The sequence below is a fragment of the Buteo buteo genome, chromosome 1 (assembly GCF_964188355.1).
Source record: "Buteo buteo chromosome 1, bButBut1.hap1.1, whole genome shotgun sequence".
Classification (NCBI taxonomy): Eukaryota; Metazoa; Chordata; class Aves; order Accipitriformes; family Accipitridae; genus Buteo; species Buteo buteo.
The window spans coordinates 67816986-67840364 of record NC_134171.1 but is presented as its reverse complement, the minus strand read 5'-3'; the positions used below and the strand labels follow the sequence as shown (position 1 = coordinate 67840364).

Genomic DNA, 23379 nt, shown 5'->3' with positions numbered 1-23379 from the left:
CTATTATCTTTCAAGTACAAAAGTACTGTTCCCAAAAAAGCATTATTACAAGCAATGGTTACATACAGATTAAGTCCCACAAGACTTGGTACTATAATAGCTTCATAGATGGAAGGCAGCTTTTTCCCTGCCCAAAAAAACCCCACTGAACATTATAAAAGAGCTTTTAGACAACTCCAATACAAGCATAAGAATAGGTTAGATAGTAATATAGTACATGAAATTGTTAGAGTAACACATTAATTGATACAGACAATTTGAACTGAGAGCTTCCTATTAATAGAAGAATTAAATTAAGGTGGCAAAGAGGATTTAAAAGTAGACCTGGACGTTTAATTATAGGCCTGCTAGCTATGCCTACAGCTGAGTTTGCTTCCTATTTTCCACTACAGAATCCTATCTTCAGTTGCTATCAACTTTGCAGAAATTTAAATCATTTATGGTATCTATGTCAGGAAGATGCCTTGAGGTCTTTTTGGTGAAAATAAAATAAAACCCAGCAGTTTCTAAGAACAGGATGAGGGTAAGGTAAAGCAGGCTTCTTCATTTCTACAGCTTTAATTTTAAAGCAAGTCTCATTTCCCAAAAAGGTTTTGCACCACTGTGTACAAATAGAAAATTTGCAGAAGAATCAACCTTTTATGATGGACATGCTTTTTACTGTCCTTGTGAAACTCCATCCAAAACTGTCCAAGTTACAAATCTCTGACAGAAATTTTAAAAAATAAATAAAAGCGAAGCTAACACTTGATGAAAGTCTTTTAGAGTTTGAGAGCTAAATTGTCCCTGATACTTCAATTGCAGAACATCCAATTTAAAGAAAGAGTACGAGAGTCAAGAGCAGAACTTTTCTGGTAGTTACTCCTCCGTATGGCTGGAGCTAAGGGTAGCAGCACAGAAAGCATACTGGTCCCTTACCAACAGGGGAAGAGGGGAAAAGGTAGCTAGATTCACACACTGAAAAGTCAGTCTACAGAAGGGAGAGAAGAGAGAGATCAGAGCTTACAACAGGAAAGGGTTAAGAAGAGTCTATAAGCAGTAGAACTGCTGAATTTCAATATTCCTCTAACATCTAACAAACAGTTGTGAAACTTATTGATAGTGTCTTTCTTATCCTCCTCCTCCTGGGGTCCCCTGGCCCACTGCATATAATGTCAAATGTTGCTCTTTAGTCTTTAAGCACTTTCTATGCAGGCGATTTTTTTTTTTTTTTAAAAGAACAAGGAATTAAATACTTATTTCCCCAGTAGTAAATATTTCTAAGTTTAATCATTAACAGCTCCACTTTTGATAAAAACAGCTTAAAAGAGAGAAAAATGCATCTTTAGCACTGCTGCCTGTGGCAAGAGCGACAACAAAAAGATGCACCTTACATGGTATTTCTATTACTTATTTGTTTACGAAATTCAACATGCTTAGCAAAAAGTGCTATATTAAAGAGCATTTCTTTATGAAAGGAAACTTAGATATCCTAATTTAAAGTTATCCTACCTTCATCACTAGCTGTTTAATGAACATCAACAAGAATGCTCGCAGAGATAAAACCTCTTTTTGAGTAGGTCGTGGCCCATCTAAAAAAGAAAAGCAGATATAGGAAATGCAAATTAACAGTTGTTAATAGCATAGTATACATTTTCACATAAAGAAAAATAAAAGGCATTTTCTGCATGAAGAAAGCACAATTCTGAGTAAAGTTATGTTTCCTCTACTTTGGACTACAAAACTGTGTTTCATTTATCAGTGTTTATTACCAAAATGCCCAACCAGTGAAGTTCTACTAAGGCTTTTATTAAATACAGTTTTCCAGACTCCTCTAAATTCTTTTCATGATTTTACCATTTTCTTGCAGTGTCTATGAACCAACTTCATGCAAGGAATAAGACTGAAATGAGAACTTTATTTCAGAATTTCCACATTTTAATTTTTCCAGTTTACAATTGTTTTTAAAGTTGTTCTGCTAAAGCTCAAAGCAAGAACTACATGCCATCATTACACACTGGCTATATACACAATAAAAATCAATCTTACAGTGCTATATATAAGAATTACCTTGAAAGCCATGACTTAATTTGTTAACTCAAAGTCAAAAGGACTTGCTTTTGCCATTCCTGTGCAAAGCAGACTTTCACTGAAACATTTTAAATACTCAACCCCTGAGTATTTCCCAGGAGGCAAGGTTAAAAAAACGGGTGCAACCAAATGTCAAAGCCAAGTAAAAGCTTTCATACAGAAAACAAATGAACTGTTGCAAATACATTTCTAGGGATAGTTTTTACATTTGCTCATAGGTTCACAGTTCTTATAATCTTAATCATCAGGGAAAAACAAATCAATTAGCAAATGTAAGTGATCATATGAGTCTAGTTTTATACAGTATAGGCCCACAGGCATATTTAGCTTAAGAATAGTTATTTTCAATATAGACTGCTCTAGTCAAAAAAGTCATTACACTATTAGCAAGACTATCCTACACATACACTTGCCTCAGGATCAATAAACCAGTTCAGAAACTAGTTAAGTAAATCCTTATCTTCACTAAAAAGAACAGAGAAAACACACATGCTTTGCTCTTTACAGGACGCAAAATACTACAAAACAATCTTTGCAACCCTCTAACAGGAAGGGTTGGTCATTTTGAGAAGTTGATGGCAGGAAGTCAGACACATCTAAGGAGCACTCACTTCCAGTACATCTAGCTCTCTTTCATCACCTGCTTCTCTCTCTGAAATTCCAGAGCCTTTCTTCATTACAGGAGAGAGTAGAGGATTTAAGTTATTCTCCCTTTGCCAAGGCTGCATGCCCAACCCCATAAAACAGAGAACAACAATTAGAAGAGTCGTAAAGTTATACTTCCAAACAGCATTAATTCTCTTATCTGTGCCAGTTCCATCTGCACATGCTTATATTATGCTGGTGCACATTTCACTTCTCACGGTTCCTTTTACAGTACTGGATTCCTTAGTCAAGCAGCTATTCCCTTTGCTTTTTTCTTAGGATCAGTATTCTTGTTTTGTGTTCTGTGTCAATGACAAGTACTAACCACCTGTTCTAGATTTCTTATCCAGCCATGAGTTCGCTGCCTGGATTAAGCATGCTTATTAAGCAGCTTTCCAACAAGTTCAGATCCCTGTGCCTGTCAGACTCAGTATGCTTGTTTTCAGCTATACTGCTATTATCAGTAGATCTTACAAGCACTTAAAAGACTGTCCAGTACTTGAACAAGTTCCATAAAGAGACCAGATTCCCAGGCACAGCCGTACATTTCCAAAACACCACCATTTCTCTGACCAGTTCCACCTAGTATTAATTCGCACAGGTCTTTGATGACAGAAGATATGACTACTGAAGAAAGTTTCCATTAGATTGTGAAAAAAAGCTTTCAAGAATATCCTACGGACAAAAGCACACTGCTCGAACTGTTACAGTGAACCCAGGCCATTAAAACAAAAAATTCTTTCTGGAACATTTACAGTTCTATTCTATACAACTTTTTTTTTAAAACAAACATCAGCTTGTGAGAGTAGAAATGAATACATACCTATGCCCTTGGGAGTTATACCACTGCGATCCTGAGGATTCACTACCCAGTAATAATACTTTAGGGTATGCATGACCAAAAGAACTGTCCCAACCCGCCGGATTGCACCATATATGTTAACAGTGCCAATGAACTCAGTAGACAGGTAAGTGTACAGGATCAGCTGAACCTGCAACACCCAATCAGGAGATCAAAAATCATTACAGCAAAACTGCAGAACATCAGACAACTGCATTCTTAAATTTCACCTATTAAAATATCTTAAAGAAATAGACTTTCTCTGCACAGCTCAGTCACAAAGCTCTTAAAACCCTTGCAAACTGATGAAAATTTTCATTTTAATTCTAAAAATATAGAGTGCTGCAGGTTTTTTTATTTACATATATTCTTTCCCTTTTTCTTCTGAGAAATATTGACTTAAATAATACTTAATAATTTAATTTGGCTGTAGCAAACATAAGTGTTTTACAACAACTTCTGCAGTAGCATTGTTAGTGCTGTCTCAGTTTTTGAAATGCAAAACAAAACCTTATGAAGGGAATAAAAAAATTTGGTAAGAAGGTTTCGAGTAGAACCAACTGAAAGTTTCCATCCAAGCTGTTCACTCTCAGAGAACATAGATTCACCAAAACAAAAATACTCTGCAGGGAATATGTCAATTTAAATGAAGACTTCAAATCTGACACCCAGGATAATTTCTCTCAAAAATTTCTGGTTTTTTTCCAACTAAACCATCCAAAAGTCCTTCTCAATCTACAACACTGACTGGGTGAGGGACTCCAGAAGTCACTCCCAACTCTGCTTTGCAGAACACTGTGGGTTTCCAAACTCCCTGAAAACCTTGGGAGTCTATAAAAGTTGACAGCTATGTGCAGAAAAGCAGAGTCTGAAAACAGTTCCTGTATGATTTCTGCTGAGGACCCAGGACCTGTAATTCTTGGAGTCCAGGCTTAGTCTCAGCACTCCCAAACTGATACATCATAAGATACCTTACTCATAAGAACAAGCAATTTTACCTGTGCTGGGATATGAATCCATATTGCAGGATTAAGGAGAACATGATCACACAGCTGCTTCAGCAAGGGCACCCCATTGTGTAAGTTGCTCAGATATTTCGAAAAGGCAAGGCAAAGTTCTAGTACAGCTCGGGTAACATGGGCTTTGGAAGACTGTAAAAGAGGATCTGCTTAAGGAATAGCCCTGCAACAGTCTAGGAAAAGTATTTATCTCAAAAAATTTCCACACTAATGTAAGGCATCAAGAAAGATTTGCTTTACCTTTTCTAGGCTATATCCTATCACAAGGAAGCCCTTACAGGAGAGCATCTGTTCTTGCATAGCAATGGAGTTCTTCAACAACTCCATGATGAAAGCCAATAAAGTAGAACTGAAAAATGTAATGTTTTAGTAAAGAAAAATGTTTTAAAGGGTTACAGTCGGACAGAAAGCATTTCCTAATTAACACTTCCACCATACAGCCCAGAGATACATTTAAAGTTTTATATAAATGCTCAGACCAGAATTTTTAAAACAAAAAGCAAGGCTCAATTTTGAAAGCTCTAAATTCTTGCTTTTAATTAATGCATTTTTAACTTGAAATTCTGGATTCTGAGATAACCATGCAGTGGCAAAATTCTTCTGAAAACACTTTCTCGCAGAAATGCAACAGTTAAGCTTGTACTTCTCTCTGCTTTGTATTTTCACTTACAAACTTCTGCAAGATCAGTAACAAATGGCATTCCACTTTCTACTGCTTTCAGATGAGCAGATATTGGAAATATTTTTCTAGATACAGCTTTAGTATCGGTTCAAGGTAATTTAACTCTGTGTTGCTGCCAGAAGGAATACTCATGCCCCTCCCCTTGTCTCACAGCACTAATGCCTATGAATCAAGATCTCAGCCAGCTGAAAACCCCTCCATTGCTGGACCAGCTTGCAACTGAATCAAATCCCTCATTCATCACACAGACGCCCAAGTCTGAGCCAGCTCAAGACAGGCCCAGGAACTCACAAATGGGCTGAAGGAACATTGTGACCACCCCTTTTTAGCAACAATATGGATGTAGATCATCTTTAAACAGTCATGAAACTACAATTGCAATGAAACAGAGCAAACTACACCAGGATTCTAAAAAGCAATCCCTTTGCTATTAATACTACTCTCTAACTTAGGAGCTCCGCCAGTTTCTCTGCCTGGATGTTCAGAAGTTGAACCGAGTTGAAACAGAACTGAAAACCAAGGAAAAGCCTGGCAGTAACACTGAATCTTCCAAAAAGTCTGAAGGTAAAAAAACAAATAAATTCCTTGGAATAACTTCATGTAGTTGAAAAATTCATCCTTCCTGGAGTTTCTCTTGAAGCCTTCCCCAGTGGATTTTTTCCATGACAGGAATAATTTCAACAGAATTGTCTGCAATTCTGTTATACAAAAAAATTGTGAAGTAGAAATCTGTACATTTTGATTCTGTGTGAACTTTCATAGAAAATTCAGTACAAATAAACACTTCACTTTGAGGTCCTGCCTGTAACAAGGCCACCTCTTTGTTGTTAGACATAATTCATTGTTGCACAAGACAATTTAAACCACTATGCAACTTAATAAAGCAAGAGGTAATTTCCTTTACTTAAAAAGAAACGAAGAACAGAACACAGTAAGTACGTGCACTCACCAAACAGTTGTGTCAACATGGTCCGACGAATATTGCCTATAATCTAACTGTGCAAAGAGAGGGAAAAGTACCTGCACCCCTCCAATGGAGTGCAGGGCACTTTGGATAGAATGCGTTAAGACTGCTTTCACATCCTGACAAAAGAAGAATTAAGAAATATTGAAATCTCCTTCAGAAACTGTTAAAAAGTTTGTTAGAAATAGTTTGAAATTTCCTCAATATAAAAATTGTATTATTACCAAATAAAAACAAACAGCAAGAAGCATGAACTGGCTGCCACAGCCACACTAAATGCCCAGTCTGACTGACCTACTGCTTTAGATACAGTCTACAGTGTAGATCCTCAGATGAATATACAGGAGGTAGCTTGCAAACTCTAAAACAATACTTTAGTAATAGAGAAACTCTAGAAAAAGCTTCTGACAAATTAAAAGATTAAGACATTCAAAGCATAGGGAAGAAAAGGGTATCATATCAACAGGGCAAAGGACGGGAGACAGGTAGTATCTGTAGGGGAGTCAACATACATCAGAAATGAGGAAGAAGGATTTTGTTGAAAAGCTAACACAGTCTTTGTAATACTGACCTTTTTTTAGGTTGTAACTTTGATAAATCTTTTTCTTAGGATTCTTGTGCATCCACATTAATTCAAGAAACAGGGGAGGTAGCAGCAGGGACAACGCAAAAAACCCAACCTATCTTGTCTAAATCTCTATAACACTTGATTTTTAGATTTTCAAACAGAAATTACTTGTATCCTCTATGAAAATGTTGAAATACCTGCAGCATGAGGGCATGTGGTGAATGAACAAAAATAGAAGGGTTATCCTTAGGGGATGACTCTAGACACAGCTGTGCATCTGTAGCCCTTGGATTGTACATAAAAGCAATAGCACTGGATAGTTTGCCATCATATAGCAACAATTTGTGATGTTCAGCAAGGAAGAGATCACTTTCTGCCTTGAATTTGAATGTTCCCTGGATTGGGGAGCAGGGTTGAAGAAGGAAAAAAGAAAAAAAAAATAGATTACACACATTGAGAATACGGTTCAGAACACTACTATTGCCAAAAAATTACTAAAACATTGCTTCTTCAATCTAGCAATATTTCAGAAAGAAAGGGTCTTGTAAGAACATTGACTCAAAGTCAATTTTACAGAGTTAGAACCGCAGAATTTTTTTTGACCCTGGAAGAGTGACAATGCCAAAACGGTGGGTAATGTAAAAGAAACACATTAGCCAGGAAACAGAATGACAGTCAGCAGTGTTCACTCAGAAGGAACTAATAATTGAGGAGCAGATAGAATAGGCACCATCTTTTTCAGCGTATGTTTGTACAGCTGCCAGGGAGTAACAGTCTTCAATTAATGCCCCTCAGGCTATGACAAAACAAATAATAAATCACTGCAACAAAACTAATCCTCAGGACTAACTTCACACATTAAAAAAAACTGACTAGCACAATCAACTGTAAAGCTACATTTCTAAGACAAATGCATCATACTTGATCTAAAGTTTTCAGCTGCAGTGAAAAAGTGAACCTAGCCAGAGATAACAGTGGTGGTCTCCCTCTTCCAATCACCAACATGGAAATTTTAAGACATAAAAAATAAATTTATGTTCCTGTTTACAAGAAATTAAATAATTGAATTAATGCTTACTTGTAGTTTGTGAGGGGATACATAGGCTTATAGAAGAAACATGGAAGAGTTTAATAAAAAGATCACAAAGTAAGAACATTTTCAGAACGACACAGAGGTGTCACAACATTCTTAAAACCCACCATAAAGAGTCTTATCAGAATTAAACTTCAGAAACTTTATGGTCAATTCCAAGATACCTTATATCCCAGACCAAGCTGATAAATGGCAAAGATCTGAGCAGCATTGAGAGCCTCACTAAAAAGGTAAACGGATGTCATTTGCCCACAAAACACTCGATTGGCATCTGCTGTTTCTGAAGAACCCAGGAAACATTTGTCAAATGTCTGAAAATAAAACAGAACCAAGTAACAGGGTTTAATCTATGCTACACAAGCAAATTATGCAAAGAATATACGTTATTGCCAGGGAATATTATTTTTACATAAACAAGCATTTGAGGGTCTTAGCGGAAAGAAATTTTAAGTTCTGTGATGTATAAAAGCAGAATCTACTTCTCTACCAAAAAGTTATTAATTTTATTTCAACTTTTTTTAAAACTGCATAAAATGGGTGAGGTTTATTAATAAAATGGCAAAGGATATCTATTTAATCCATGAAGATGATCAACTATAGATATGAGTATACAGGGGTTACTTACATCACTGGTGTTGACAAACCACGTTATTTCTCCATAAGATGCCAGTTCGCCATTCACATAACATCGAAGTTCACTATTCTTCCAGCGGTTATAGATGTGCACTATAGTAACCATATACCACTAAATGATAAGAAAACAATTGATACAATTCTATAGACACTTAAAGTAGCTTAAGCATTAAAGTGGGCACAGTAGAACAAATTCAACTATGTGAATTAAATTAAGATTGAAAGATTTATTTTAAGTCAAAAAGATTAAGTCATTGGGGAGTTTTCTTGCATAGCTATGTCAAAGGATAATATGCCATTTTTTCCACAAAAAGTAGACAAAGAAGCTTAAAAGGTATTTATAGCATAGAACTCAAAAAATCTTCATGGCAACGCTGAACCAAATTTACACGGAAACCACTGTGTAAATAATTTTTAAGTTGGGTTACTCTCAGCATGATGGACTACTGCAAATACTGTCATTCCAAAGAGCAAGGATGGCTCCAGACTAAAGACTTTCAAAGGCCGTGCATGTCAAATTATCACAAACAGAATCCATATTTACAGCAAGGGATTACTGATAAGAAATTCCTGAGGAGGCCTGTTCTCTCACAAAATGTTTACACCAGTTGCTCCAGAAACATTAGCAGAATACCTAGTTGAAAAAGGAAACATTTTCAACATAGCATAATACAACTTAATAGGCAAGCAACCCTTGAACACCAATAATAAAATCAACTCATATTTTCTTACATTCAAAAAGATATATTGAAAAAAGCAGCAAATGCAAGGAGACTTTCCTGGACAACTTGAATGTACATAAAGTATAACATTCTTTCAAGAATGAATCTGTTGTCCTCCCACATGTAAGAAGACCAAACTCCTATAACAAAATGTGGGTTACTAATGCTTTCTTAAAATAACACTGCATTTGTACACATCAAGTAAATAATGATGTAAAGGGAAGCCTTAGCAAAACCCTTTAGGAAAAGGAGAAGAGAATGTCTGGAGGTGGGAGAAAACAGTATAAACAGAGAAGGAAAAAATCTCAAGCCTTTTAACTTCCAAGCTGTGTATAGGTATTAAGAGTTCTCAGAGAACTCACACAAGTCTCACAAATTCATAAAACTTCTGCTAAACTGCATTTTCTAGCTCTTTCTTATACATTTCATAAGGAAAATTAAAAAGAAATAAGAATTCAGAACACAATTTGTTTTGCTCATTCCAGTGTAACTGTTCTGATACAGAAAGATGAGCCTAACCAATAGCTACAACACTCCTCCTAGGCTACATTTTTATATTCATGAAATCTGTTTGAAAGATTTTATTGTTTTTACTCACCTTTTGTGGCTTGAAATCAAATTTTACACAATGCTGGAAACCTTTTCCCTTTGATTTTATGGACGTTACAATCAAGCAGCCGCCAACAAAGTGAGCAGAATAACCAAGTCCTTTGTTTGTTCGAAAACTAACAAATTAGAACAAAATCAGCACGTACACAGATAGAAGCAGAAATCATTGAACAATTAATAGAAATTGAACATCAGAAATATGGTTTTACATAATACTCACCAATATAAGTAAGGCTTATCCTTATCCACATTGATATTATTTACAGGATCCATTCTTAGCCAAGTGTGGAAAGTAAACCCATTTTGGTACGGCCACTTAGCTATAGGAGGTAAGGCAATAGCCTAAAGAAAGCAAAAAGGTATTCATGTAGAAAGATCAACATCACAATAGTAAAAGTATACAGCTTAAGATATACACTACAAATGTATATTGATATACACACTACAAATATGTACACTACAAATGTGTAGTTTTCTCTATACTAAAAAAAAATCTGGCCTAAACTTCTGTGCTTTTTGTACTCCATTGCTAAAATATTTAATTAATCTAAATATTTTAAAACTGGTCTTTATATCTCAAGGAGGATTATTAATAGTAACTTACACTTCAAAAATTAAACACTTTAGTGGAAGCCTTACTGCATAAAAACTCCTCAAAACTCAAATTCAAGTTGATTTGGTTTTGTGGTAACCTGACAATCAGATTTATAAACTTATTTTCACATAGTGTTGGCATTCAGGAAAATAACTGATTATGAAAAGAAGCTGGGCACAAAAGAGAACCACGTACTTAACAGATTCTTTTCTCTTTTGAAACTCATGGCTAATGTAGCCTTCCAGTTAGAATATGACAGACTTACTAACTTCCTTAAAAGAAAGGTAATACAATCCCCCACCAGCCAAAATCTTCATATCAAACACTGTGTTTCTGTTAGCTCAAAAGCTCTTAAGTTATAAACTGTGTGGTGGAGCTCTTTGTTTCAAACAGTTGGGTTTTATTGTGTGAGTTTTTTTGTTTGGTTGGGGTTTTTTTAACATTACTATTAACTTTCCATGTTTTGCTGCACAGACTTGCAACACACACTTCAACTAAGACTGCCATAACCACTGATCAAAGATGTTGTCCAGATGATCAATACCAATGAACAAAAAACATCAAAGAACTTGAGTGTCGCCAGACTCCTTATTATGCTCCCACGCTCCATTCAGCTATCCTTGTCCAAACAAAATGCTATAAATCCTTCTCTATACCAGCTAACTAATCAGTCTGCATGTCTTTGAGCCCAACTTTTGGGAACTGGTTGCACTATCATTTGGTTCAACTCACAATGGAGCTTGGAGTAATTATATTAAATACTTAATTTCTAAGACTTCTTAATTTAAAAATACATAAGAATATTTACATTAAGGTTACTGAGGCACCCCAATATCACATACAGTTCAAACATTCAACACAATTATTAGAAGTTAAATACAAAAACAGTACATGAGTAGCCAAAAGAAACAAAAACACATCTATCTATTGCCAAGTTCTGTTGCATGTGATAAACATAAAACTGCAGAAACGTTTTTCTAGTAGTCTGCATTTTTCAGTCTCAAGTTTTCATTCCAAAAAAATTATGTCATCAAGTTGGTGAAATTTAATGTCAAGCCACTGAGGCAGAAAGGTAATGGGTTTATGTGAAGAAAGCCGTAAATAGTCATGTGATAAATCTTACTCAAATTTTATTCTGAATTAAGCATGAAATTTTGAACATACTATTTCATCCTACAGTTTTAGGAGCAAGTGTTGATATACTTAAATTCCTACAGAAGATTCTACAGGGTATTTTCCACCCACCTATTTAGTTTCAAATTCTTTTTCAAGTGAACACCACAGAACTTAAAAATGAATCAGTCACCTGAACAATTATGAAAAAGTCTTTTTCGTATTTTTCAAATCATTGTTAAATTTAATCCTCTTTCAATATTATTCAACCTATACATGTCTAGGATCCACATTTTCTCAGAGAATTCTTATAAACAATATATGTTATTCACATCATCTGATCATTAAAAGAACTAATAAACAGTGCAAGTATGGCCACTTCTAGTTCAATGCTTTCTGTGGTTTCACTAACAAAGGTTTCTAGATGTAAGGCTGTATTGGGTTTGCATGGCAAGGCTTTGGTAGCAGAGGGACTACAGGTGTGGCTTCTGTGAGAAGATGCTAGAAGCTTCCCTCATGTCTGATAGAGCTAGCTCCAAGGTGGACCCACCACTGGCCAAAGCTGTGCCAATCTGCAACAGTGGTATAGTGCCTGTGTGATAACATATTTAAGAGGGGGAAAAAACTGCTGTGCAACAGCAGATGGAAGAGAGACACGAGAACATGTAAGAGAAACAACCCTGCAGACAGCAAGGTCAGTGGAGAAGGAGGGGGAGGAGGTGCTCCAGGTACTGAAGCAGAGATTCCCTTGCAGCCCATGGTGAAGACCGTGGTGAAGCAGGCTGTCCCCCTGCAGCCCATGGAGGTTAAAGGTGGAGCAAATATCTACCTGCAGCCCGTGAAGGACCCCATGCCAGAGCAGGTGGATATGCCCCAAGGAGGTGGTAACCCCATGGGAAGCCCATGCTGGAGCAGGCTCCTGGCAGGACTTGTGGGCCCATGGAGAGAGGAGCCCACGCTGGAGCAGGTTTGCTGGCAGGACTTGTGACCCTGAGGGGGACCCACGCTGGAGCAGTCTGGTCCTGAAGGACTGCATCCCATGGAAAGGCCCCATGCTGGAGCAGTTCACGAAGAACTGCAGCCCATAGGAAGAACCCACGTTCGAAAAGTTCGTGGAGGACTATCTCCCATGGGTGGAGATAGGGGAGCTGGAGCAGGGGAAGAGTGTGAGGAGGAAGGAGCAGCAGAGACAACGTGTGATGAACTGACTGCAACTCCCATTTGCTGTCCCGCTGTGCCGCTCAGGGAGAGGAGATAAAGAAATCAGGAGTGAAGTTGAGCCCAGGAAGAAGGGAGGGGTGGGGGGAAGGTGTTTTAAGATTCATTTTTATTTCTCATTATCCTACTCTGATTTGATTGGTAATAAATTAAATTAATTTCCCCAAGTTGAGTCTGTTTTGCTCGTGATGGTAATCAGTGAGTGATCTCCCTGTCCTTACCTGACCCCACAAGTCTTTCATTATATTTTTCTCTCCCCTGTCCAGCTGAGAAGGGGAGTGATAGAGCAGCTTGGTGGGCACCTGGTATGTAGCCAGGGTCAACCTACCACAAAGCCACTCACACATATACTGCATACTAAGACAAGCACCGTTCCCACAGAAACATGGGAGCAAAAGTCAGGCAGATTCTCCTTGCAACAAGATTTAAATGAACCAGTCTGGAAAAAAAAACAAAAAGAACCCAAACAAACAAACAAAAAAACTACAAAAAAGCCTCATTTATATCCATTCTTTATGTAACAGTATTTGTCCTTCTATGGGGATAATGCACATTTATTATAACCATGATTTATTTAGGCATAATGTAGGTGTCAGGCAAAGAAAAAAATTTGGTTAAAAGTCTACATCTATGACAGTGACAGATGAGACAGAAGACCACTCAAATGAAAATAACCAATGGCCATAATAGAACAACAAATGAACAAACAAGAGACTTAAAATATCTACATACTGCAGCACTTTTTCCTGGAAAGTTGAAGAAGGCATCAGGTCCATACCTCTGCGGCATGTGTTTTAACACAGACAATAACTTCCCAGCATGTGGTGGCTGACAAAGAGAATTATTACACTTGTAAATAAATAAAACACACCTATAAGAAAGAAAAGACTATACACCCAAAAAATAATTTTTACACATTTTAAAGCTTTGCATATGGTTCAATAATACTCTACTAAGACATTTAGCACCTTCAATAAACAACATTAACAAAGAGTCATGGATAGCTTCACACATTATGCAGTAGGGGCACTGAAATATAATTAATCGGATAACCAAATTAAGGACTTAAAAGCCAGAGCCACTTTCATCCAGCACAAACTAAACTGACCCTGAATGTTGGTTCCTCCCTCTATCTGTTCATTCCCATCAGCACTACTGTTTGCATGGATTTGCAGTGAGCTAAAGAAAATTAACTGACCCAGCTGAAAACTAATTTAGGAAAAACAAATGCAAACCAATTTTCAGTTACAGCCATTTTGGATTGTTGCTGCATGAAACCTGTGCCAGCGCAAGGGAGATGGGGAATACCTAGCAGAAGGGAGAGGGAAGATCAGTAGACATGACTATTTTCATCAGGACTACAGTCATATACTAAAGTGTCTTTGGTTACACATATCCCTTCATATAAATCCACAGAGAAAGATTAAAGTCTCAAGCGCCGTTTGGAGCACCTAAACTGAGTGCTCAATTAGTGTGAATGCTTAACAATTCCTCACCACCACCCTAATTCTGCATTGATTTTATGTAATACTTAGCAACTATAAACTCCAAATCAAGTATATGAGCTCACAACAGAAGTCCAGCACATACTCGTCACAGTGACAGAACAATTTTGTGCATCTTCTTTTACCACTTCATAACTTTCCAGTAGATCTATTTTTAAACTACAATTTTACACTTCTGATCTTTTCCTGAAAGTGCCCTTTTTCCCCTCTTGTAAGCAGCCACCCTCTGAAAACTTAAGCTTTGCATGATCCGTTACAAGTATTTTAAACGTACCAAAATTATAGTCAGATAAACAGTGCTTCATGAATCTGAATTAAAATTCAGGAGGAAACACTGAGAACTGCTTAGATGTCTTCAGCGCTATAGAATTCAACTAGGTAATTTGTTTTGTAGCCAAATACCTTGTATCTTTACAACACTGCTGACTAAGATTTATGGAGTCGTGCAACTCCTTAGCAATGCAACTGCAGCATTTTTTTCTTCCTTTCCTCTATATTTATTCTTTAATAAAGGAAATTAAATGCAAATAGAGAGACAGGAAATGAAAAAGTTAATGTTACAGAGACAACTTTAATTCATCTATGGTTAAATATAGTCTGTAGGTTCAATTATTAAGTTCAAACCTGTTATTAAGTTTAGAGTATTTTTATCTGCGCAAGTTAAGATCTCCAAATTTATTTATTTCAAAGGGTCTTTTAAAATTTGCTATATTATTTGTGCATATTGGCTTTTATATTGAATACATAATTTTTTAAAACTATTTAAAGTCGACAGAGACACTGTGCTACCTTTTCTCCACACTAGGCTGAGTATTTAGAGATAACAGGAGCCGAATTAAAATTCAAAGCATGTAAAACAATTATTAAAATAGTTCCCAATTCCAGCAAAACTATTTTGTCTTTAAGAAAACTTTATCTGGTGGCCTCTACAACATACACATTTTTACTTTAGGGAAGGGGGTTCTCAACAGTAAAAGGAGACCCTTTTCTCCCTTTCTAGTTCACAGAGGAACAGGAGGACATGATATAATTTTTCAGCTGGACTTTATTTCCTTCATTTCAATTTCTGCCACAAATTCTCACTTCCCTCACTAGATAAATTTTTTCAATCTTCAGGTAAAGAATAACAATGTGAAAATAGAAGCACACTGAACTGCCTATATAGACACTTTTATTTATTTCTCTCTCTTGTCTTAAAAAAATTTAATCCTTTTTCCTTCAATTTCACATCACTGGAATTACAAAAATAAAAACATGTGCATAAAAACACTTGCTTAGAGTCACCATATTATTCCCAGGTGTTCAAAAAGACCAATCCAGTCCACAGATCGAGGAGGAAATTTACTTTCATCACTATTCTACTCTCTGTACTTTAATTGCTTGCAGGTAAAAAGATTCATTGATATACTACCAGAAAGCTTCCTATATTTCTTGGTACATTTAAAATTTGTTTATTATAAAGGTTATCAAACAGCCTTTTTACTTGAGAACATTAGGAAAAAAATAAGCAACACTACAAAAATGGTTTCAGTTTTGTGTTTTCTTTTACCCATCTCCCTTTTTCTCCTTGAAGCTTGCTGAAGAATAACTTTAGCTCTCGAACTGTCAAGTTATAGCTAGCCAGTACACCCAGCATATCCACTAAGAGATCTGAAAAGGAAAAGAACAGCAATATAATTGTTTAATAAAATGCAACATCAAATTTCTATCACTTAATTAAATAAATGTTTCCATGAGATTTTACATAAAGGGAATACAGTTTGAGTCATACACTAGGTGACACTGTACCTGCAATCATGTTGTCAGCTCTATCAATCCTCTTGAGCACTTGTTCAACAAGTCCCACTTCTGTGCATGCTTGTAGATTACGTATACTTTTCTTCAAGATTGCTGTAAACATGCTCCACACCTCAGCCTGGCAGGTGATGTCACACTTGTCCAGCAAGTCTACCATGCAGGTGATGCCCTCTCCTTCTTGGATGATAAAGTTCATTTCCAAGTCAAATTGGCCTCCAACAAGCTTTCAGACAAAAGATTAAAAAAAAACTTAAGACAATTGTATCAAAGTACCAATCCATGTTATTAATTCTGCAAGAAGAAAGCTATCAAAGACGTTAAGATTTAAAAAAAACAAACCACCAAACATAATGAGGCCAACATCAATATATAAAGTCTTATTCTTCCTCTGTTTCAAGTTCTGTACAGCAACTGCAACAAAGATCCTCCTAAGGTGTCACCTACTATCAGACAATTGCTGCAGAAGAGCATTTGGATACTTTAAGATACAGATGTCCTGAGCTGGCCCACACAGCTGAAAAGTGAAGAGACCAAGTGAGTGCTCCAAAACAGGTGAGAAAGCCAAGTCTGCTAAGGTACCTTAAATGGCCTGGGGTGGCCCTAAAAGTTTTCATTCCCATGTGCTTAACACTCCTCAAATAATAGGGCAATTCCAGCCAAAAGGAGCTGATGCACATCAGAAATATTGCCACTTATGAACACTTAAGAGTCATTCCTGAGATAATGAATAAAGCTGGGTATGTATTAACTGCCAGTTTCATTAGTAGCCACAGGTACTAAAAGGAAGCAAAGGCTTGCTGTATTTGCATTAATGTGAAACAGCAGCACTGTTTGAAGCCTTTGACTATGCTTTGGCTAAGGCACTTAAATCCTGTAATATTTCAGGTCTCCTAGATGCAGGCTTTGTTTGAACATACACTGAGTAACTAACCACATATGCATGTGCCAAGGAGGTGGAGGGGGGAAGGAAATAACCTACTTCATTCTCATTTGTGTACTCAATAAAATAAAAATTGCAGTTGAAGGAAAGATGTATTGTACTAATCTAACTCCTCTACCCCAATCCTCCCCCACCACTTTTTAAAATTCTCTTGGACTTTAGAACTGTATTAAACTTAATGCTTGCCACGCTTGCCAGAATACCCGTTATATACCAGCATACAAAGAGGAATTCAGATAGCATCGACTCAAATGATCAAAATGGACTCATGATCAAAAGTATTTCAGCTCGCTCTCACTTCTACAACTTTGTCTAATAAAAGACATTATTTCTGTCCTACATGGTGTTCCTTTCACAGGCTTTGACCATAACAGCTTCAGTACTGTCACTTGCGAAAGCCATACCATGTCAAAACTGCCCCAAAATACATATACCAACTTGCTTCCATATTAGCTCCGACAGCTTCTCTCAGCTAGTCAGGATCTGAAGATAAACTTACCCAACAGAACAGAATATACACTCTTCATTAACTACTGAAATTACCATACATTCTCCTCAAGTGCCTAAATCTTGTCACTTTGAAGAAGCAATCTTTGGTCTTCTGGCCATAAATCAGTAATGCCAAACACCACAAGAAGCAGAGAAAGTTACTGCTTTTATGACAGAATAGACAATGTCTCATGGCAACAATTTCTTAACAGCAATTTACACTTTTCCATTTTCTCCCCTCTTGGTCATGAAAAATAATTATGCAATTTACTATCAGTTGCTTCCTTAATATCTAGAGAAACGGCAGGAACTGAATGGGGACACTTGAATTATATTCCCAGCTTCTCTATATCAACTCATGCTGTCAACTCAAACAAATCTATCAAGTCATTATCATTGTCCAAGCCTCAGTTTTCCCATTCCATAAGATGGAGCAGAGGCCTACCTCAAAAAAGCTCTGTAAGGTAGAATTCAAGGGAGAATGCTGAGCAGAATGGATTAACACAGAATTATCACAAAATAAATGCAAAAAAGTAGTACACCCCCCTTAAAAAAAAACCTGAACAAAACATTTGAAAATGTAAAATACTTAACCAATTTTACACTTTATTTTACACTAAATTTATCATCCTCTACAAAACTGAGGTATTCCTCAAGAAGCCACACTCTTTCTCACCATCAAGGTAAGAAACAAAGAAAATACTGCATTCCATGTACAGACAGAATAGCTGAAGGTTAAATTCTAGCCACAAAACACCTGCTAATTCTTAACAAGAAATTCAACTCTTTATGCATTTGGTTTTAACTATTAGCCAACCATGAATTATCACACCAAAACTATATACAGCAACCAGAGGTGACCTTACCTTCACCCTATAGTCTACACCACCAATCTTTCATTTTTGGCTAGATACACTATTATCAGTAACCACCCATCCAGGAAGCTGTCAAATTAGGTTTCCAATCTAATCTGCAAACATAAGCATTTCAGCAACTACATTCTAGAAATAATATGCTATGGTAGAAATAATTACCATTTTAACATTTCCTTTAAGGCAAGTGAGGACAAAAAAATTGACAAAGAAAGCAATATACCAAAGGCACAGGGCAGTTGATGTACTATATGTATGCATACCCATTAGATACACATAAGCACACACACACCCCACAGTATGTCATATTAACCCTTTCTAATGGTGATTTGAAACTGATCAACCTTCAAAACACAAATTTGTTTCCAATGACAGGGATCATAATCCAGGTCCATGCATTGGCTAGTTATTATCTGAGCTGCAGTAATGGCTGTGCACAGCAAAATGTAATCTTCCCAAATGTCACAGTAAGTTATGAATATCTGAGCAGCTTAATGCACCTTACTAGCCATGAAGTGTGAGAATGTAATCTTATTACCTTTTTTATGGTTGTATTTTTTTGAATAATGTAGCCTTTGAACTGATGTATAGTCTTTCCTTGCACTTTAGCATGATTTGGTCTCCTATGTCGCACAGTACATTTTTCAAAATTCTCCAATTCAACGTATTTTAAGTCCTATGCTGAGCTGCATAAACAATCTTTATAGCAACCTACAGGGTGGCATAACGTTTTCTTTCTTCAGCATGTAGAATTAAGTATAAGCTTACAGGAATGGTTTTAAAGGGCAGTATTGAAAGTATTCAAATACATCCTCACAAATTTTACATTTTGCCAGGTATATTTACCTTCAAAAAATATATAAACTAAACCAATAGCTCAAGCCTTTTGGTAAAATGTTTCTACATTTAGCTGATTAAGAACACGAAGAATACTTTACAGCAATTTTTAACTACACACTCAGAGTGTAGGGTTGGGTTTTTTTCCCCCTTAGAGAACCAAACTAATGAGAAGTCAACAAAATAGCACTAATTTTAAGTATAAAATAGCACTACATCACTTCCAAATAGAAACAAAAAGCCAATTTAATCACACAAAACCTCTCTTTGCAAGGAACCTTTCATCCAACATAAAATGGGAGAAGTGATCCAAGATATAAAAGAGATGGTGCACTCTTTGGGTGAGCAACTACCAAACTACAGCATGCAGAAAATAGCTCAGATTAAACACAGTCAAGCTTCACTTTCCTAAAAGATCATGATCTAGATTAAGAATCTAATTTAAAGTCACTCTCCCAGTGGCAGATATAAAATATTTCAAAAGCTTGTAAGAAAACATGAGGAAAAGTATTTCAATGAACTATAACAGAAAAAAAGAAATCAATTCCAAGACCACAATCAGTGTTTCTCCTGGAAAAGCCAAATTGGCTATACTTGGGAGAACTATAGGGCTGGATCTCCACAGTTTTACCTCAAACCTCAAAAAAAGACTTCACTTCTACAGACTTTCTTCATCCTTCTGGTTACTAGATAACCTACACATCAAGACAAACGTACTTGTTTTGTTCCCTAAAGCCAGGATGAAAGAACTATTAACCAAGCAAATTGTGACCTCCCTTTTCCTCAAGATGTTGATCTAGTAATCTCTGAATTGTTTCTTTAGTATATCCAAAATGATGACTATGGACAATGCAGTCAAACAGGCCAGTTCTATCTCAGTGAAAGTTTTAAAAGTTCATGCTTAATAAGAACCTGCAAAGCTGATAACTGCCCAAAATCTTCTATTCATAAGAGCAAGGTACTTATACAAGATAAACATCAAGAAAAATGTGCCGAAGCTAAACCAGTTGCCATTTCAACAATTAAAGGTTTGATATACACCCTACCATTTACCTCTATTCACAAATAGCTATGTTATCCAAAATGGTCCTGTTCTTAATGCAAGGGTAAAACAAACAAAACACACCCATATTTTTCACCCCTTAATGATGAAATCTGAATGCAGCTTCTGGAGAATGCAAACACAAAAAAGATGGATTCATCTTAGCCATTATGCTTCTGAGTAACAATAAATATAATATTCTCTGCCTACATTTATCTTCCACCAAAGTAATAACCCACATCCTGGACTCCATGCCCTTTCATATATTCAGAAACTCAAAACAAATGTATTGATCATCAAAAATACATGCCAAAGATTTGGGAAGTATAAGAACTAAAACCTCTTTAGGGCAAGGATCTCATAGGATCATGAGTGACCCCAAGCCAGTCAAATGCCCTGAGGGTACACAATAAACAGCAAAAGTCAACACCATGGTACACATCCTCGGTGTGATAAAAAGATGGTTCTCATTGGGAAAGGCCTCTACAGACCAGAGGAGGAAAATGGTGGGGAAAAAAGAGTAACTTGTACATACTAATTTACAGCAATCCATTCCCTGCTCTTCACCCCCCACATTTCCATGCAGTCTTTTCTATCACTAACACAACACTTGAAGGTGAGAACATATTAAAATACAAGCCCTAAGAGGAGATTTGGTAGGAAAACCTGTTGATGGTTTGGATAAGTATATCAAATAGTGACGTTAGCATGAAGGTCAAGTCAGTGAAATCATGATAAACAGAGCTCAGGCCCAGAGAGATTATAGGAAGGCAAGAAAGGAACAGAAAAAGCCTGGAAGTCAACCTTTTTTTCGTCAACACATTGCCACTATATCAACCCTAATGCGGCCAGAAAAACTAGACAAAGCTCAAAGAACTGTGGGAAGACCCACTCATGAAAGGCAAGGTCATAACCTTCCAGCAAGGCGCAACTAAGAAAAAGCAATGGGTGATAGTAGTAGGCGACTCTCTTCTGAAAGGTACAAGAGGCATCCATTTGCTGACCTGACACACTCTCTAGAGAGGTGTGCTGCTTACCGGGGGCTTGTATCAGGCGTGCCACCAAGAGACTACGAAGCCTCGTGCAGTGAACTATTAACCGCTGCTGTTGTTTCACATGGGCACCAGTGATACAGCCAGGAGTAGTTTGAGGAGCATCAAGAAGGATTAAAGAGCCCTGAAAGTGGCAATAAGGGACTCTGGAGCACAGGTAGTTTTTTCATCACTCTTCCCAGTTAAAAGGAAGGGGGCTGAAAGGGCCAGTCGAATCTTGTGAATCCACAAAAGGTTACAGGACTGGCGCCACAGCCAGGGGTGTGACTACTTAGACCATGGGACTCACTTTGAGAAACCTGGTCTACTGAGGACTTACGGGGTCCATCTGTCAGAGAAGGGGAAGAGCATCTTTAGTCATAGGCTTGCCAAGTTGGTGAGGAGGGCTTTAAACCAAAGTTGTTGCCGGACGGGAACCTCAGTCCATCCCACTCCTACCAGTTTGATGCCAGTGCCAGCAACAGATGCCCAAAGCCTGGAGAAGTATCACAGGTCAGCCTAATTGGCAGCCCAACTTAAATGCCTCTGTGCAAACACACGTAGCATGGGGAATAAACAACAGAAGTTACAGATGTGTGCACGCCTGCAGGGCTATGATCTTACTGGCATCATGGAGACATGATGGGCTGGCTCCTATGACTGGAGTGTTGGAATGGAAGGATACAGGCTCTTTAGGAAGAACAGGCAGGGGAGACAAGGAGGGGGTGTCACCCTTTATGTCAATGACCAGCTGCAGTGCATGGAACTCCACCTGTGGATGGATGAGGAGCTGACCAAGAGCTTATGGGCCAGAATTAAAGAGAGGGCAAGGACAGCCGACATTATAGTGGGAGTTTGCTACAGGCCACCCAACCAGGAACACCAAGCGGATGAGGCCCTCTATAGACAGATAGGAGCAGCCTCACTTTCACAAGCCCTGGTCCTCATGGGGAACTTCCAACCACTCCGATATCTGTCAAAGTGACAACAAAGCAGGGCTTAAGCAATCCAGGAGGTTCCTGGAATGCGTTGATGATAACTTCTTTCTCCAAGTGATAGAGGAGCCAATGAAGAGAGGTGCTATGCTGGACCTTGTTCTCACCAACAAGGAGGGGCTGGTAGGGAATGTGAAGCTCAAGGGCAGGTTTGGCTGCAGTGACCATGCAATGGTGGAGTTCAAGATCCTTAGGGCAGCGAGGAGGGCACCCAGCAGGCTCACCACCCTCAACTTCACGAGAACAGACATTGGCCTCTTCAGGGAAATGCTTGGTAGAGTACCATTGGATAAAGCCCTAGAGGGAAGAGGGGCTCAAAAAAAGCTGGTTATTATTCAAGGATCATCTCCTCCAAGCTCAGGAGCGATGCATCCCAACAAAGAGGAAGTCAGGCAAAAATGCCAGGAGGCCTGCATGGATGAATAAGAAGCTCCTGGACAAACTCAAACACAAAAAGAAGGCCTACAGTGGGTGGAAGCAAGGACAGGTAGCTTGGGAGGAATACAGAGAAATTGTCTGAGCAACCAGGGATTAGGTTAGAAAAGCTAAAGCCCTGATAGAATTAAATCTGGCCAGGGACATCAAAGGCAAAAAGAAAAGCTTCTATAGGTGTGTCAGTGACAAAAGGAAGACTGGGGAAAATGTGGTCCCTCTCCAGAAGGAAACAGGAGACCTGGTTACTTGGGATATGGAGGTAACCAGGCTGAGGTACTCAATGACATTTTTGCCTCAATCTTCACCGGCAAGTGCTCCAGCCACACCACACCGCCCAAGTTGCAGAAGGCAAAGGCAGGGACTGGGAGAACAAAGAACAGCCCACTGTACGAGAAGATCAAGTTCAAGACCATCTAAGGAACCTGAAGGTGCATAAGTCCAGGGGACCTGAAGAGATGCATCCATGGGTCCTGAGGGAACTAGCAGATGAAGTTGGTAAGCCATTATCCATCATACTTGAGAAGTCGTGGCAGTCTGGGGAAGTTCCCACTGACCAGAAAAGGGGAAACATAACCCCCATTTTTAAGAAGGGGAAAAAAGGAAGCCACAGGGAACTACAGGCCGGTCAGTCTCCCCTCTGTGCCCAGCAAGATCATGGAGCAGA

At 37.9% G+C, this 23379-nt stretch overlaps 1 protein-coding gene across 2 annotated transcripts in view; it reads right to left on the bottom strand.

The window, feature by feature from the left end:
* The window catches only part of LRBA (LPS responsive beige-like anchor protein), a 434876-nt gene that overhangs the window by 367313 nt on the left and 44184 nt on the right, over nt 1–23379 (bottom strand). For both annotated transcript variants that reach the window (XM_075034981.1, XM_075034972.1), the window contains 13 exons: nt 16066–16297; nt 15827–15927; nt 13505–13600; nt 10067–10188; nt 9836–9962; nt 8508–8627; nt 8047–8193; nt 6987–7184; nt 6207–6340; nt 4816–4924; nt 4555–4707; nt 3539–3707; nt 1492–1571 (listed from right to left, as the gene is read on the bottom strand). In XM_075034981.1, coding sequence (XP_074891082.1) covers nt 1492–1571; nt 3539–3707; nt 4555–4707; nt 4816–4924; nt 6207–6340; nt 6987–7184; nt 8047–8193; nt 8508–8627; nt 9836–9962; nt 10067–10188; nt 13505–13600; nt 15827–15927; nt 16066–16297 — 1788 coding nt within the window. The remainder of the gene's footprint in view (nt 1–1491; nt 1572–3538; nt 3708–4554; nt 4708–4815; nt 4925–6206; nt 6341–6986; nt 7185–8046; nt 8194–8507; nt 8628–9835; nt 9963–10066; nt 10189–13504; nt 13601–15826; nt 15928–16065; nt 16298–23379) is intronic.